The sequence below is a fragment of the Orcinus orca genome, chromosome 1 (genome assembly GCF_937001465.1).
Source record: "Orcinus orca chromosome 1, mOrcOrc1.1, whole genome shotgun sequence".
NCBI lineage: Eukaryota > Metazoa > Chordata > Mammalia > Artiodactyla > Delphinidae > Orcinus > Orcinus orca.
In genome coordinates, this window is record NC_064559.1 from 172,726,046 (window position 1) to 172,742,831 (window position 16,786).

Genomic DNA, 16,786 nt, shown 5'->3' on the forward strand with positions numbered 1-16,786 from the left:
CCACTGCCACTGTCCTCACTGGCTACCATTTATTCAATATTCATTCTGTCTGAGGATTCTGCTGGGCCATTTACAGACACTAGTTCATGTACGCAATCCAGAAGGTCGAGGATGTTATCCTCATTTTACATATGATAAAACGGAAGCCCAGAGGGGTTTTAAAAAAAGAAATTTTAAAAAGGTCACATAGCTGGTAAGGAGTACAGCCAAAACTTAAGCCTAACTGACTCCCAAAGCTTCTGGCGTTCCCAACGTAGCCTCATTGCTCTGTGTGACTCCGTGGGGAAAGACTGAGACTGATGGGTGAAGTCACCAGAAGACAAATTTCAGCTAAAGAGAAGGAAGACTTTCTTAACAGAGCTGTCCAAGAATGGGATAAGCTGCCTGGGGAGGTGGTGAGTACCAGGTCCTGGAGGTGTCATGGAACAGCCTGGTGACTTGGCCAAGACTTTGTTGAGGACATTCTTGTTTGGAAGAGGGAGAGGTAGGTAAGCTAACCATCTCAAAGGATACAGTTTATGATTAAGTCCTGTCATCAACGACAATGTTCCCTTCCAAATTTTTAGATGCTCAGTGCGGGCTGGAAGAGCTCTCTGGGAACAGCACCCAGACCAATGGTTTTGTCTCCTTGGTAACCAGCCATTGGGAAGTGGGCAATATAGGGGCCTGCTGGAATTTTCTATAAATTAGCCCACAGAGCCATATGGTTAGGGATGCTCTCAGTTAAAGAAACAGGAACTGACTCCGCCACTTAAGCAAAAATGGAATTTATAGGAAGGGGCTTACAGAACGAAGCAGAAGCTGGAAGACCAGACTTGGAAAACAACTAATTAACAGAGTAGCTCTGGAGGGCAGAAAAATTGGCTGTTGGCAGGAATAATCTATCTCTCTTCCACGGTAGCACTGCTGTATGACCCAACTCCCAGCGTGGCATCACCTAGTCCAAATTTAAGTGCTGGACAGAAGTAGCTGTTGCCTGAGTCTGGGTTTCCTGCCGCTGCCCTGGACGCCAAGTCATTGGGCCCATCTCTCTTCTGGGGTAAGAGAAAAGGCACCGCCACCACGTCATCATCTTTTAATGATGGAGGAACGAACTCTCCCTAATGCTGCCCCATCTAATCACAGAGTTAGATGCTAGGAATTCCCCAAAGAAAATGGGCAAATGCCTACTACATTAAGAGCGAACAGAGCATGGATGTGAGCTCAGATCTGCCTGATTTCCAGACTGGGGAGAAAGCCAGGAGGTCATCCCTGACCACTGCTGTCTGCTGCCCACTCCAGCCCCTGATGGACCACAGACCGATTAGTCTGTGCCACTTCTATAGCATGTAGCACAAAACAATGATAAAGTACAAGGAAACAACAACATAACATTTTTGATCTGCTATTATGTGCCAGAACCTGTGCTAACTTAAGTTTGTCCTCACTTAATCCTCGTAACATGGTCCTGGATTATAAATGTACGTAAGCCTGTGAGCAGATCTTCTTTCTCCTGTTAGACTATGTTTCTTGTGAGCACGGAATGTCAGACTGCTTGTAAACCGATCCTGACATCACCCCTTCTCTCAAGCAAGTTGTTTATAACCCTCTGTGCTTCAGTTTCCACATCTGCAAAATGGGACTAATAACAGTACCTCCCTCATAAGGTTGACATAGATAAAGTATTTCACACTTAGTAAAGTACTTAATTCTTGGGACAAAGTAATGTCTGCTGACTGTGACCCCTTGACTGTGGTGATGATGCTGTTGTAACCTGCATATGACTGTTTCTGTCCCCACTCCGCCATCAGTGAGAAGCCAACACCAACCCCCAATTCATCTAAGTATAGCAGTGCAAAGACGAAACAGTGAACCTCCATGCCGGCCACTCGAGGCCCTTACGTTTCCCTTCCCACTCCCTTTACAGCTCACCATCACCACCTCTTCCCTACATACATACATAGTACTCTGTGATTCAGTCAAATCAAACTGTCCACCATTCCCCCAATAGCCGGGGTGGCTTCACAGTTCCCTTCTTTGCTTACACTTTTCCTTCTGCCCCCAACACCTGGAAAAATTCTATTCATTCAGCAAGACCCAACTCAAATGGTTTTTCCTCAGTGAAGCCTTTCCCTATGTGTCCCCACGAAACACTAGTTATTCTCCCACAGGGTTCCCAGCCAGCTTACTTTAAGTGATGGGGAAAAGTATTATTATTTACTCCCCAGCAACACCCCAACCACCTTGAAGGAGGGGTCCTCAGGAGAATCCTTTATTTTTCTGAGTAAGATGAGCAGTGGGGATGTAAATGTAACAAGCTGAGAGGGGGTTGAGTTTTATTACTTAAGGAAATAGAGGGGTTGGGAAAATAAGTAGGGATGGGTAAAATAGTAAAATAAGATGGGATGGAAGGGGTAGAAAAGAAAAGGGGGACAATTTGGGCCAAGAAGGGGGGAACAATTTGGCAAAAAGTTCATCAGTTTTGAATCTGGTTAAAAATCTGTGAAGAGCAGAATTTTATCCTATAGGTGATGGAGAATCATAGATGAATCTTTTTTTTTTTTTTTTTTTTTTTTTTGCGGTACGCGGGCCTCTCACTGTTGTGGCCTCTCCCCTTGCGGAGCACAGGCTCCGGACGCACAGGCTCAGCGGCCATGGCTCACGGGCCCAGCCGCTCCACGGCATGTGGGATCCTCCTGGACCGGGGCACGAACCCGTGTCCTCTGCATTGGCAGGCGGACTCTCAACCACTGCGCCACCAGGGAAGCCCCCATAGCTGAATCTTGATCAAGAAGGCAAGATTGTCAGATCTGTATGGGAGACATTCTGGGGACAGGAAGAGGATGGATGCGGTGGTTTGAGTTGTGCGCAAGAACAGGGTTTCTGAAGTTGTCCCTCAGCCTGGGCTGGCCTGGAGAAAGCCTAGTGTGCAGAGGCCCAGCAGAGGGAAGCGGGGGCCTAGAGACCTGGGGGTGGTGCATCTTTCCAAGGACAAGCAAGGCTTTGAGTCGATCTGGAGGAAAAAAGGGAAGGAAGAGGGATAGGAGGAGACCAGAGGTCACGGTCCCACTTGCCCTGGTGAAGTAATTAATGTGCCCATGGGAAATTGTGGAGAAGGTGGGAAGGGTAGCCCTCACTGAGCAGGTGACCTGTGAGCAAAGACTGGCACTAAGTGAGAACGAATCACTCAGCTACCTGGAGGAAGAGGCTTCCAGGCAGAGGGGACAGCCTGTACGAGAGCCCCTGGGCTGGAAGCACTCAGTTTGTTGGAGGAACAGTAAGAGGCCAGAACCTGGCACAGAAGAAGCAGGAGTGACCGTGTTAGGAGCTGAAGTGAGAGAAGATAACGGGTGGACCACATGGGCACTTGTAGCTGGTGGTAAGGACTTTGGTTCTTACTCTGCATCTAGCAGAGAACCATTTGAGCAGAGAAGGGACACCATCAGACTTATGTTTTAATAGGATCACCCTGGGTGTTGTGTGGAAAAGGGGGAGGGTATGTAGGGTGAGAGGTGGGGTAGGATGATGCGAGGGTAGAAACAAGACCAGGTAAGAGATTATTACAGTACTCCGGACCTTGGTCCAAGCTCAAGGTGATAGCCGTGGAGGTGATAAAAAGTGCTGGGTTCTGAGTATATTTTGAAGGTAGACACAATGGATTGGCTGTGGGTGTGAGACAGAGAGGAACAGTGGGGAAAGCGATGGTTTAGGCCTGAGACTTCCTTCTGGCACTGTATTGGAGATGCGCATGCGTCTGTGGTCTCATGGACACTGAAGTGAGACTGCTCCGCAGAAATATGTTTGAACCTCTCCGTGACTCAGTTTCTTCTTCCGTAAAGGAGGAATTATAATAATAGTGACCTCATAGGGTTGTTGAAAGTGACTGAATTAACACGTGTTAAATGCTCAGCACTGTCTCTGGCAAAAAACAAACAAACAAACACGTGCTAGGTAAGTGACATAATGACTGCTCCTGTACTGACTCTGACTTTGGGTACTGCCTAGGTGCTCTCTGATGGGGTTCGACCTGAACCGTCACTGGCTGGATCCCTCTCCATGGGCCCACCCCACCCTGCATGGGGTGAAACAGCTCATCATTCAGATGTACAACGACCCAGTGAGTAACTGAACCCCCTCAGCAGCTGCTGGTCTTATGGCTTGATCTGGGAAAGGGCAGTGTTGTACTGGGAAAGCCCACTAGGACCTGCAAAGTAGGAATTCAGGGTCAAAACCCGGGAGGGACTAGGCCTGCTGGTCTCTTCTCTGACTTGGACAAGTGCCTCCCCACCCCTCATGAATACTGGCTTCAGTTGTGGAGATCTCGTGGGGTGGAGGAAATATACCAGAGCACATTTATCAGGGCTCTTGGGTTACAAGCGAAAGAAATACAACTTGAACCAGTTTACACAGAATAGAGAAGTTTTTAGAAGAGTCCCAGAGCCTCATATACAGTTGAAGACTGTAGCCTGGCCCCCTGAATCTCTAGGGAGCTTGTGTCAACTGTCACATCCGGTGGTTCCCCCACTAGAGAGTGACTCACTCTCATATTCTAGTTCCAGTTCCAAGAGGGACTGGAGTTCCTCTGGGCAGGAACTGGAGGACCTGGCCACCTCTGGGCAGGGCAACTGTGGCCCAAGAGGCAAGGGTATGTAAGGACAGGACAGCCTCGCTGGAATCATGTAGTTGACCTTGGGGTGTGTGATGGTAGTGATGAATCTGCTCCTAGAGAAGAGGGCCTGCTATTCCAGAAAGAAGGGGAATGGGATGTCCACACTGAGTTTGCTCACAGGGATATGACTTTGTGAGAAATAGGAGAAGACATTGGGGTTTCATAGCTTAGAGAAGAAAGGAGGCCGACCACCATCATTCTGTCTGAAGAGCTGTGAAGGAGGATAGTCAGACATCTTCCAGGGGAGGCCAAAGCAAGAGGTAAGGTCGATAGAGAAATAAAACTCCTTAACCATTAGAGCTGCCTGAGGACGGAGTGGGTGTGTGACCTGTGGACTTGGCCTTACTAAAAGTGTTCAACTTGAAGCTAAATGACACTGTCAGAAATAGTGCACGGAGGAGACTCAATTGTTTGGAAGACATTATAGTGCGACTACGTCTGAGTGAGTCTCTTCCAACATTGATTGTAAGGTCGGATCTTAACAGACGGCACCGCGAAACAGAGGAAAGCTTCAAGTGAGCTTCATGAGGGAGCGCTCCCGGGCGAGGTTCACTGGTCCGAGAGAAAGGGACCAGAGAAGTCGCCCCTGGGTGAGGGTCGGGCAAGATTTTATAGGGGAAGAAGGGAAAGGGGTGTGGTGAATCTGGGAGGGCGCAGGGTATTCCTTATTTGGTGGTCTTTTCGGGTATCCTGGGGGACCGTTAGTCCCGCCCCTCGAAAGGCGGGAAGGCTGGGCTGGGTTCAAAGTCCCCAGGTCAGTTCCTGGAACTGGGTGGTCCGGAATGTCTCCAGGGCAGTTTCTGGAACTGGGTGGTCCGGAGAATTTCGGTCTGATGCAACCTGTGAATCTGATTGTGTTCCCCTGCCTCGGGCCAGTTGGCCTTACATTGATGATTGTGATTTATGACCCCTTGACTGCCATCAGGTGAGAGACAGTGATTGCTAAGACAGCAAAGGTCCCAGAGTTGGGGTATTTCAATGATGCACCCGTGTACCTCATTCTACTCACTCTCTTTGAAGATACCAACAAGAATACCCTAAATTAAGGAGCAGTATGTATTGACCAGGCAGAATTGTGTACATAAAAACAAATGTATATATTAGAGCAAAGGATTAATGAAAAAGTAAGAAAGACCTTAGGTGCAAAGTAGTTAACTCCACTGCCATTTTTATCTTCCTCTGTGATCTTTGCTTCCCTAGGTCTTTTCATAACCCACTTGCTGTCAGGGCTTACGTAGCCATAGCTTTAGTATATCTGCTTCCTTCTCCAATTCATCCCTCCTTGTCTACAAAAGAAGGTGTTAGCTATACTCTCCAAACCCCGTTATTACCCTGAACTTTTGATCCATCCTGACCACCTTTCCTGGCAGAGAAATGCTGCTTCTGAATTGCTCAGGAGGTGTCTGTTGTCAGCTGGGTTCCATCCCCCAGACCTCGGTGTTAACTGTAGTTTCCCTGATAGAATCATGATACCTCCTTCTTCTGCCACCTTCTTATTAAAAGAGGACAGACAGCCCCTACCTTTTTTTCTGATCTGGCTGATAATAGCTATTCAATAACTCTTTGTTGAGTTGCATTGGATTGAACATGGCAAATCCTGTTATGCCCACTGTAATATGGTTTATAGATATTAAAGAGCTATTCACAGAGGGGACAGCGAGGCATGATCAAAGAAAAGACACGAGGCAGGAGAAGTGACAGAGTGGGGGCCTCAGAAAAAAAGTGGTGTTTTAGGTGAATCCCCGAGGAGAGAACTGGGGGAGGAACAGAAGGGAGGGCGTCAAGTTTGCTAAAGAGAAGAGGCATCAGCCTGCCGTTGCCATCATCAATCTGAAGGCATTGATTTGCTCCCAGGCAACTGGGCACTCGATCCTGTGACAGAATACAGATCAGGCAAGACCGAGCTTCAGAGGGATTAGGATATCTTTGTGCTATGACCAGATGGATCATCACCTGGTTGGACCTTGGTAAACACACTAGGATGCTGAGCGAGTTGTGGGAGCTGCCTTCTTCCCGAAAGCCCACTCCTTTACGCCCCAAGCAAGGATGTAGAGCACTAACATCAGAGCCAAGCTGACCTGGACCAGGACCCTGGATCCCTCCGTCTCTTCCTCTCTTCCCCGCCCCCCTGCCCAGAATCTTACTCCATTCTTTCCTTCCTTTTTCCACAAATATTTATCAAGTAGTTTCTAACTACCAGGCATTGTAGTCATAATAGTGAACAAAACCCTAACTCTTACAATCTAGTGGGAGAATAAGCATTAAACAAGTAAATACTGATAAATATAGATTTACAAATTGCGTCAAGGGTTACCAAAAGAATGTACAAAGTGTGATCTGTAGAAAGGATGGTTGAAAGTTTCGGCTTGCCCAGGGCAGTTCTGGTTTATACCCATTGTCCTGGAGTATTTGTTAATGGTACGTACTTCCACTCTTAAAAGCGTCCCTGTTTGGATGACAAATTACACTATCTCTCTACCTAAAAACTCTGTGAGGGACTTTCCTGGTGGTCCGGTGGGTAAGACTCCGTTCTCCCAGTGCAGGGGGCTCGGGTTTGATCCCTGGTCAGGGAACTAGATCCCACGTGCATGCCACAACTAAGAGTTCTCATGCTGAAACTAAGAAGCCTGCATGCTGCAACTAAGAGTTTGCATGCCACAACTAAAGATCCCACAGGCTGCAACAAAGATCCCATGTGCCGCAACTAAGACCTGGTGCAGCCAAAATAAATAATTTTTTTTTTTTTTAAAGGAAGAAACATCAGAGGTGTTTAAAAAAAAGCTATGTGAAAGCACCTAACACAATACCGGGTGTGTACCAGATCCTCAACAAACATTATTTGTATCCCATTCAAATTCACATTTAACTTCGAGAGTCAATGTGCCCAGATGTAAACACCGCAGTGCCCCAGGCATCTGCCCTAATAGCGTTTCTACCCTGGACCTTCACCATCACAGACATCATCAGAATCGCTCAACCCCAGAGCTATCTAAACTGCCAGGACAGCTTCTGACCTTGTTTCTAAATGCCCACAGCCTCACACCTTCCATCCTGGTGGCCTTCTGCATACAGGATCAGCAGGCAGAGAATCAGAAAGACCCTTGCTGATGGGCAGGGTCTATATCTGTGAGCATTGGTGTGTGTGTGTGTGTGTGTGCGCGCGCGCCCGCGCGCGTGCGTGCTTGCATCCCCAGGGGGACCCAAGGAAGTTTTTTCAAGGGATTTGGACTGGACCTTTAGGAATGGGAAATATTTTATCAGGTGGCTATGGGTTAGGGATGAGGGAGGTGACAGGGAAAGGGGAGAGGGCTTTCCAGGGCAAGCTGAGCCACAGAATGCAGGTGGGAGAGCTCAGCTGCTGGGGTGGGTATGCAGCATATCCAACAGGGCAGCTGTGAGGAAGCTCATGGGCAAGGAATGTGGCTTCTTCCTGTGGTCCAATGCTCTCTTCTCATTAAAATCAAAGTCTTAGGCCCTTTTTTAATCTGATTTTTAATTGAAGTATAATAACTGTAAAAACAATTAAGGCAGTGGAACAAAGCGCTGCTTGTCGGGAATGTTGTGGCGCACAAGCTCTCTCAATCTTGAGAATCAGTACCATCACTGAAGAGTCATCGAAACCACTTGGGCGAGGGAGAGAGATGGATGAGTCAATAGTACTTCAGTCCATTCGGGCCCCCAATCTAGAAACCCTAGAGACGTCCTAAAATTTAAATCCACCTGAGGCTCTCTCCCCTGCTTAAAACCTTCCAGTGACTCCCCATTATTTGTGGGATAAAGGCCAACGTCCCTGACATGCTATTCAAGGACGTGTCCTATGTGTATCCAGGGCGGAGCGCAGAACACGGCACCAGAGAGAATATGATGTTGAATGATAGATGCTTTACAAAGTGACTAGGTCCGCAACGTGGAGACGAAGCGGAAGAAGAGTGCCCGATAGGCGCTGATGGCAGGGGTGCAGGTGAGAGACGATGAGACCCGAACTTGAGCGTGGCCAGGGCTGCTCAAGAAGGATGCCCAGGAAGGGACATGGGAGGTGAATGCGTCCCCTCCTGCCCTCTCCTCGGCCCCCTGAGTCCCTCAGAGCCCAGGGCTGCTTTGTGGAGAAGTCTCTATGCTCTGGGGTGATTCCCTGCCTTCTCCTAGAGGAGAAAGGCCTGTGTTGCTATAACAACTTGGCTGCAGCTCTTTTAGACAGATCCGTTTCCTTAAATCATTTAAGGAAAATTAGCTGCCATAACAACACGGAGCAGTTTTTCAAACAGAGCAGCACAGGGCTGGGTTTTTTTTTCCTTGCTTGCCTCCTGTAATCCTCAAGATAAGCTGCTCTCTTTCTGTCAGATAAATAAATAAATTATCACGTTTACGTGCAGAGTGAGCGACACGGTTGGATAACACGTGCAGGACAAACACTCATTCACACACACACAACATAGAAATATGCAGAAAATGCACATGTTCACATACATAAATCAGAAACTATTTTTATGTAAACATGGTAAATAAGAGATAGACACAGACAAGTATATGGTTCTACACAGTCACACGAAGGAGAGGTACACAAATGTACAGACAGCACAGTTTCACAGTCAGTTAAAAAAGAAGGAAATGGCCCATGAGGTCTGTTCTTAGGGTGAACAGAGGTTTCTCTGGTCACCAGACCAGAAGGCTCTGAGATGGTGACTCTCACTAGAATCCGCAGGCCACCTGCATGTTAGTACCTGACAGTCTGGCGGGAGAACCCTGCCGGTGGAAGGGTAAGTTCACCTGGGCAAGGACGGGCGTACCGGGGAGAAGGTTGGAGGTGTCCCATCTGCATCCCACACACACACACTTAGGAGGGAACCAGGAGAGCAAGAGGCACAGCCACGGCATCTGGGGCGGGATAATTCTTTGCCCCCATGGCAGGATGTTTATCCGTCCCTAGGAGCAGACTGTGCCAGCCCAGGTGAAAACCACATCCCCGGGGCGTTTGCAAGCTATCTCACCAAGGCCTCAGGAACTTTGGAATCTGGACAATGGGTTCCCAGATTTTTGTTTCATCCCCACATCTATGACTTTATTATGCCAGAGGTCCCCTGCAGGGAGAAGCTGGAACTATGTGGGCTGATCTTTGTGGCAGCAAGAGGGCCTTGCGGGGAATGTAACTCCCCCATCAGAGTGGCTGAACCATGGATTTGCTTGGTGCTCTTAGGCGAGTCTCTTCCCCTCTCTGAGCCTTCATTTCCCCCCATCTATACACTGTAGGGGTTGAAGGATGATCTCCACAGGGCCCTTCTGTCTCCAAGTCTGTGTCATCTTGGAGTTGTTTCTTGGTTATGTACGCTCCACTGCTGTGCAGGATTTCACGCCAAGGCACAAAAGTCCTGGCTGCTGCAGGGAAGCACAGGAAGCATTCCCGGAGTGAATGCCTGTGCAGGTGCCCAGCACATGGCAGAAGCTCCATCAATGTCAGTTTCCTGAGCCTCGGTGTGCCCATCTGCTAAAGGGAAGAACAGTCCCTGACCTGCTTAGCTCGCAAGCTGGAGAGAGACACCCCATTATATGAACATGAAGCGTTTTGTAAAGGTGAGGAGGGATTATTGCCGTGGGGCAGCATGGAGAGGAATTCCCTGCGGAAATGTCCAGACTGCCCCGGCTGCTAAAGGTTTCAAGAGGAGTAGGTGCAATGCTCTCACACCACTGCCATAGGCCACACACGTGGGTCTACTCCAGTGCTTTCTTCCACTCCTAGCAGCAGGGCCCAGGAAATCAGTAAACAGCCACCAGGGGAAAGGTTGAATATGGAAGTGAAGGCTGGAAGTAAATGTGGTATTGTAGAGGGGGCTCTGAGTTCATGCAGTTTTTACAGATTTTCCTACAACAGTTTGAGATGGTTTATGAAACTTTAAAGAATTTTAAGAGAAATCATTACTTTTCTAAAGGGTAACTTCCCCCTATCATAAAAGGTGTCGTTTTTCTACCTCTCTAGATTATAGCTTGGACTGTGGCAGTGAGCAGGGTGGATAGATGGAGCTCTCATGTCAGAGCAATATTCCTGTCAAGCTGGTTGTTTCCTCCAATTTCTCTAACATCTTTCCATGAAAGATTCTGGATGCCTCTCACCAACTAACTAGATACATATTGTTTCAACTGCATGGGGACCAGCAAAGCTTCTAGAAGTTTCCCTCTGAGTCAGGTCAGTTAAGCTCTCTGTGTCCTATTTTCCCTATCTGTAAATTGGGATCAACAACGCCCATCTCATGAGATTTCTCTCGGGATAAGATAATATGCACATAAATAACACTCAGTAGTAGGTATATTAAAAATGGAGCTATTGAGATTTTATGCATTTCGTCATTACAGCACTTACCTCACTGTCCCCAACCCCACCTCCAGCTCCTATAGCCCACCACAGACTGTGATCCCACCAAGGCCCTGAACTTCACCTTGGTCACTTCTGTATCCCTAACACCCAACGCAGGGAGGGCACAGGCCTGCCATGAATGCGTGTTGGGAGAGAGAGAGGAGAGACAGGCGGGTAAGAAGAAATCCACTCATCAGAACCTGGAATGAGCATCTGCACAGTGTTCTGAAAAATGTGTGGGAATCTGATGAATACAGAGGCATGGACATATATACACTACCAAACGTAAGGTAGATAGCTAGTGGGAAGCAGCCGCATAGCACAGGGATATCAGCTCGGTGCTTTGTGACCGCCTGGAGGGGTGGGATAGGGAGGGTGGGAGGGAGGGAGATGCAAGAGGGAAGAGATATGGGAACATATGTATATGTATAACTGATTCACTTTGTTGTAAAGCAGAAACTAACACACCATTGTAAAGCAATTATACCACAATAAAGATGTTAAAAAAAAAAAAGAGAGAGAAGGAAAAGTATTCAAGTCAGGAGACACGCTTAGCCACTCTCAAAATCCCCCTTCTTCAGAACCCACCTCCAGCCCTACCGCTTCTAAGATTTCCCTGAACACTTTGGCCCAAAGTCTATTGATAGACTTTGCTTCTGTCTCCTAGTGGTTTAGCCCATCAACATTTATAGAGTGTATTTCATGGGCTTGGCACCATAGAAGCATCTCCTCTGACTATAGGTTCCATTTTCTCAGCTAAATTGCAAACCCCTCCAGTGCAAAGGATCTGCCTTCCCCTCCCTGCTGCCCTGGGCAGGGCTGGCTACTAGCTGGCAGCTCAATGAGGGCCTCTTGAGCATTGACTGAAATGCAGTTCTCAGGAAGGGTAGCTGTTTGGATGTCTGTAGGCAGTCCGCAGAGCTGGGCACACCTCCCGGTTAAAGCGCACATCACGCTGTGTTTTAGTGATAGCTTCCCTGCCTCCTTTATGCTGAGCTTCTCAAGGGTAGAAGCTCCATCTTTTCCAGCGTGCCTCTCCATCACCTGGCAGGGTCCCACGCTTGGTAGGTCCTCAAGGATGGTTTGGGGACATCTTGGCAGCTCCCTCATCTGACCCATTGCCCCTTATCAATATAGCACAGGAACATCCCAGAGAAATCGACCTCCGCAACTTTCTCACCGTGCTGCATTTCCATGGACTCATCTTCGTTCCTTCATTTTTTGCCCCTGCTAATCCCTTGTCATAAAATGCTCTCACATATGGAATCTTCTCAAGCTTACAAATTTGAAAATTCCAGAATGTTAGAATCCAGCCATGAGGATCTCCGTCACAAATCTGAAAATTCTAAAATTCTTCTCCTCACCCCTCTCTGCTGCCCGTATCTGTTCCACTTACCCTGGTTTCTAGGTTAGACCAAGCGTGCTTCCCCATTTTTCCTATCCCATGAGCACCCAATTATCCAGGCCACAGTGAGTTAAAAAGAGGTCTCTGTGGACAGCCTGAGAATAATCTGGGAGTAACCTCTTTACACTTACCCAAACACTCCAGCTTAACTCCAGGTCATCTCTTCCAGGAACTTTTCCAATTCACCTACCGCACCCATTTCTCACCCCTCCAGCAAACTCCTCCCCTTCTCCTTTCCAGGCCCCGGGACCGAGAGCATTGGGATCTGCACACAGCCTGCCACCGCATTAGAGGCTCAACTGAGCTGGCCTATGACAGACTACAGGTTACATTTTAGGGTGTTTTGTGTTCAATGTGTGTGGAACTTTTCCAAGAGTTATTTTTGGTTGTTACTGTTGGGAGACTCCTGAGCTAAGGATGAATTCACGCTGGTACATCAAGTAGCATATTGCATTTCAGAAATCGGCCTTAGCCATGGGAAATCAAGTAAGTCAGATGCCTAATTAGTCCACCATTTACCGTGCTGGAGAGAGCTGAATTCTGATGAAAGGGACCAGACTAAGCACTGTGTCCAGCAAGAAATGAACTGTCTAACCTTTCATCCAGAAATTGCCCCATCCTCCTGAAGTACTAATGCCCACCTCCCAAGCCTTGTACTGGCCCCAGGTGTCTGGCTGTGAGAAGTCTTATCAGCCTGGACACAACTTGACCTTCTGTCCAATGAGCTTTGATGCTCTCCCACTCAGCAAGCCATTCCAGGCTCCTATTTCTTGCTTTTACTACAAAGCTAGTAAAGTGTATACAAAAGAGTAACTTCCCTATAGCCTTCAATAGCCTTCAAAAGGGAAAAATCATTCATTTATCCATTCAACACACATTTTCTGAGCCCAAGCCCTGTATACTGGAGTACAAAGGCAAATAAGACACAGTCCCTCCCCTCAAGGAGCTGTTGATCCAGAATAGAGCAGTGGATTTCCAGCTGCTTTTAGAAAAATTGCAAGAGGTCCGAGGACCCCCTCACATGGGGCTCCTCTCCATTTTAACCAGAAAGGTATAATTTTGTGGCTAAGAGCTCAGGCTCAGGCCCAGGTTTAAATCTTATTTCAACATTCAATGGCTTTGCTACTTTGGGCAGGTCTCTTAACCTTTTTAAGCTTCAGTTTTCCTTGTTTGTAAGAAGCTGTTGTGAGGATTAACTGAAGTGATCCATGTGTCCTGCTTCAGGCACTGTACAGTCACTGTGCCAGGCACATCTATTCTCAAAAGAGTTTAACTATTATTAGTATAAAATATGTGTTTGAATAAAGGATTCCAAGGCCATAGAAAGTCTGCAAACCCCTGGTCTAGCATTCCAGACTCAGTAAACCAGTGATGGCACGACAGGGTGGGAAGTGTTACGATAGACAAGGGATCTGGGTACCATGTGGGAAAAGCAGGTCATCCCAACTGGACTTGGTGTCAGACAAGACTTGCGAGAGAACGTGACCTCCGAGATGAGCCTTGAAGGAAGAATCGGAGTTGTTTAGACAAAGGCCACAGGAAGTATTACAGGCAGAGGGAACAGTGTGTGTGAAGACATATGTACTAGACTGGTGAATATACTCAGGGGATTCCAGGGAGTTTGGTATATGGGGATGGGAGGAACTCAGGGCAAGGAACTGGAAGTAAGATTGGGCTCTAGGCAGCGGCCAGTCATAAAGAGCCCTGTTGGCTACCCCAGGGAGTTTGGACTTCATCCTGAAGCCGTGGGAGCTTTCCTTCAGGGAGCAGGGAAGACATGAAATTTAAAAGAGAAAAGCAATGTTATTATGACTTTCTGGGGTTTAAAATATATTGGTGTGTTTATAGCTTTAGCCAGCAATTACAGTACTAGAAACCTAAGCTAAAATAATCTAAAGTGTGAATAAGGATTTATGCAAAAAAAAAAAGTCCACAGAATCATTATTTATAAACAGTAAAAAAAAAACAAGAAAAATTGAAACACCGAACAGTGGGAAACTGATTAAGTATATCACAATACATTCATGGAATGGATGTTATAATATTGTGAAAATGTCTATGCTGCAATTTTAAGTGAAAAAAAGATAAGACAAAGTTGCATATGTATTATATGTTAAGACATATATAACAACCAGGTTCAAAATGTACACAAAAAGAATGGAGGTAAACTAGATGTTAACAGTGGTATTTCTGGGTAATAGGGTTGTTTTCTTCTCCCCCCTTTTTTTATGTTTCCCAACAGTTTTCCATAAATATATGTTAACTTTAAAATTGGAAAAAAGTTATGGAAGGAGGAGGGGACCTGACTACCCATATATGAGGAGGGAATTCATTTTAGTTTATAAAACAGAACCAAACTCATCAGAGTCAAGTGCTTGGTTCTGGGCCAGTCCCTAGGATAAGAGCCTCATGAAGCCAGGTCAGCCCACCTTATAGAGGGAAACTGGAAGCAATCGGTATCACTTGTGCATCCATCCCTCTAAGTAGCCATCCTTTTGTCTATCTTTCCATCCGACCATCCAGCCATTGTACCTCTACTCTGTTCAAAATGCCTGTCCCAGGGCTTCCCTGGTGGCGCAGCGGCTGGGAGTCCGCCTGCCGATGCAGGGGACGCGGGTTCGTGCCCCGGTCCCGGAGGATCCCACATGCCGCGGAGCGGCTGGGCCCGTGGGCCATGGCCGCTGAGCTTGCGCGTCTGGACCCTGTGCTCCGCAGCGGGAGAGGCCACAACAGTGAGAGGCCCGCGTACCACAAAAAACAAACAAACAAACAACAAAACAAAACAAAACAAAACCAAAATGCCTGTCCCAGAGGTACCTATATCCAGGCTCCTAACATCCTAGGAAGTCTGTTAACTCCTCTGCACCCTCTTTGTAAGCATAACAAAGACTTCTCATCTCCCCTTCCCTGGAGCAAACCTCAGATTGTGCCCTTTTTCCCTACTTTGGCCTTTTGTTCGTCTGCTAAGTCTTTGGCTTTCAAATACTGTCCTGTCAGCCAGGACCAGAGGCAGACCCTTTACTCTCAGGGAGGAAGAGCAAGAGCTCTGCAGTCAAAAATTGCCTCCAGCTTCCAATTCTGCCTCTTCCTGTCACCTCACTTCTCTGAGCCTCTGTGGCTTTATCTGTGAAATGGGGTAGTAGCATCTCCTCACAGCGGTGTTGTGAGAATTAAAGAAGACCCTGCATAGAAAGCACTCAGCACTTAGCGTGGTATTTCCTAAGGCTGGTACATTGTAAGCACTCAATTAATGTTAGCATTTACTCTTACTATAAGCTCAAATCCAGTAACATACAGTAACTGATATTTCAATGTTAATTTCACAAAGCCATCTTCAGAACATTGTCACTATCTTTAAACTGTAGCATTAAAAAAACAGCTATAGTTCTGGTTATCGCAAGAGCATTGCAAGAAGTTCTTAAAAGATAGACTGGGAGCAGGTCTAGCCTTTATCTCAGCTTCTCTGACCACTCCCCAACCTCCATCTGTGACTCAGGCTTTCTTCAGCTGAGCTAATAACCCTTAATTGGGTGACAGTCAACTCAGTTCCAGGCATGGAGCCTTTCTCTCTTATGGCTTCCTATATTTGTCTGTTCTGATCCATTCTGTGTGGATTTTACCGTTTAACCTCTGGTGGGCAAGTGGATTTCCATCATTCCCAGGTTTTGGGTATATGTGCATGTGTGTTGGGGCAACCTGCTATAATCCCTAAGGGCTGACACCAGCAAGGGTGGTTCTAAAGTGCATACCATTGACTGTGATCCTCCAGACCCCTTGGGGTGATTCCAGACCCCACAGGTGGCATGGGGTGGGATGCACAAGCAGAGGCTCTGGAGGAGGGCTAGCTGGAAGGCGGAGTTTGTATGCTGGTTGGCAGCTAAGGCCATTTGTCAGAAATGGCCTCTCACTGGCTATACCTAGAGGGTATGTCAAGGCCAAAGCTTTTCTTCGGCACCACCAGTGCACACTCAGCAGTCGAAAGAGTTGACTTACTCAGGCTCCCTGTTACAAGAGGACAATTTCTTTCCTGTTAGAGTTTAGCTCTAGGCTGTGACCTTGCAAACTCCTCCAATTGCTAAAGCATGTTCTTTAATAGACATTTCTGTTACGTGAAAGGACGTTCTTGTGCAGATGGGGCAAATGAAAGCAGCTGCTTAGGATCCTAGGCGGGTGGTGGGCTGAGGAAGGGGGAAGGTGCTGATATTTATTGAGCATCTATTAAGTGCTAGGCATTGTCTCATCGAACCCATCTAACAGCCTTATGAACTGGGTGTCGTTATCCCCATTTCTTAGCTGAGGAAACTAAGGCTCAGCATGAAGGACACCCCCGCCCTCACCCCACCGTAATCTCTCCCGGTGCTCACATCTATCACTCCACAGCAAGCTG

The 16,786-nt window shown here is 47.3% G+C and overlaps 1 protein-coding gene across 1 annotated transcript in view; it reads left to right on the forward strand.

Moving 5' to 3' along the window:
* AGBL4 (AGBL carboxypeptidase 4) overlaps positions 1-16,786 on the forward strand; it is a 1,394,453-nt gene that overhangs the window by 1,280,586 nt on the left and 97,081 nt on the right. Inside the window, exon 9 of the mRNA XM_049700153.1 lies at positions 3,985-4,096. Within this exon, the coding sequence (XP_049556110.1) occupies positions 3,985-4,096 (112 nt within the window). The remainder of the gene's footprint in view (positions 1-3,984; positions 4,097-16,786) is intronic.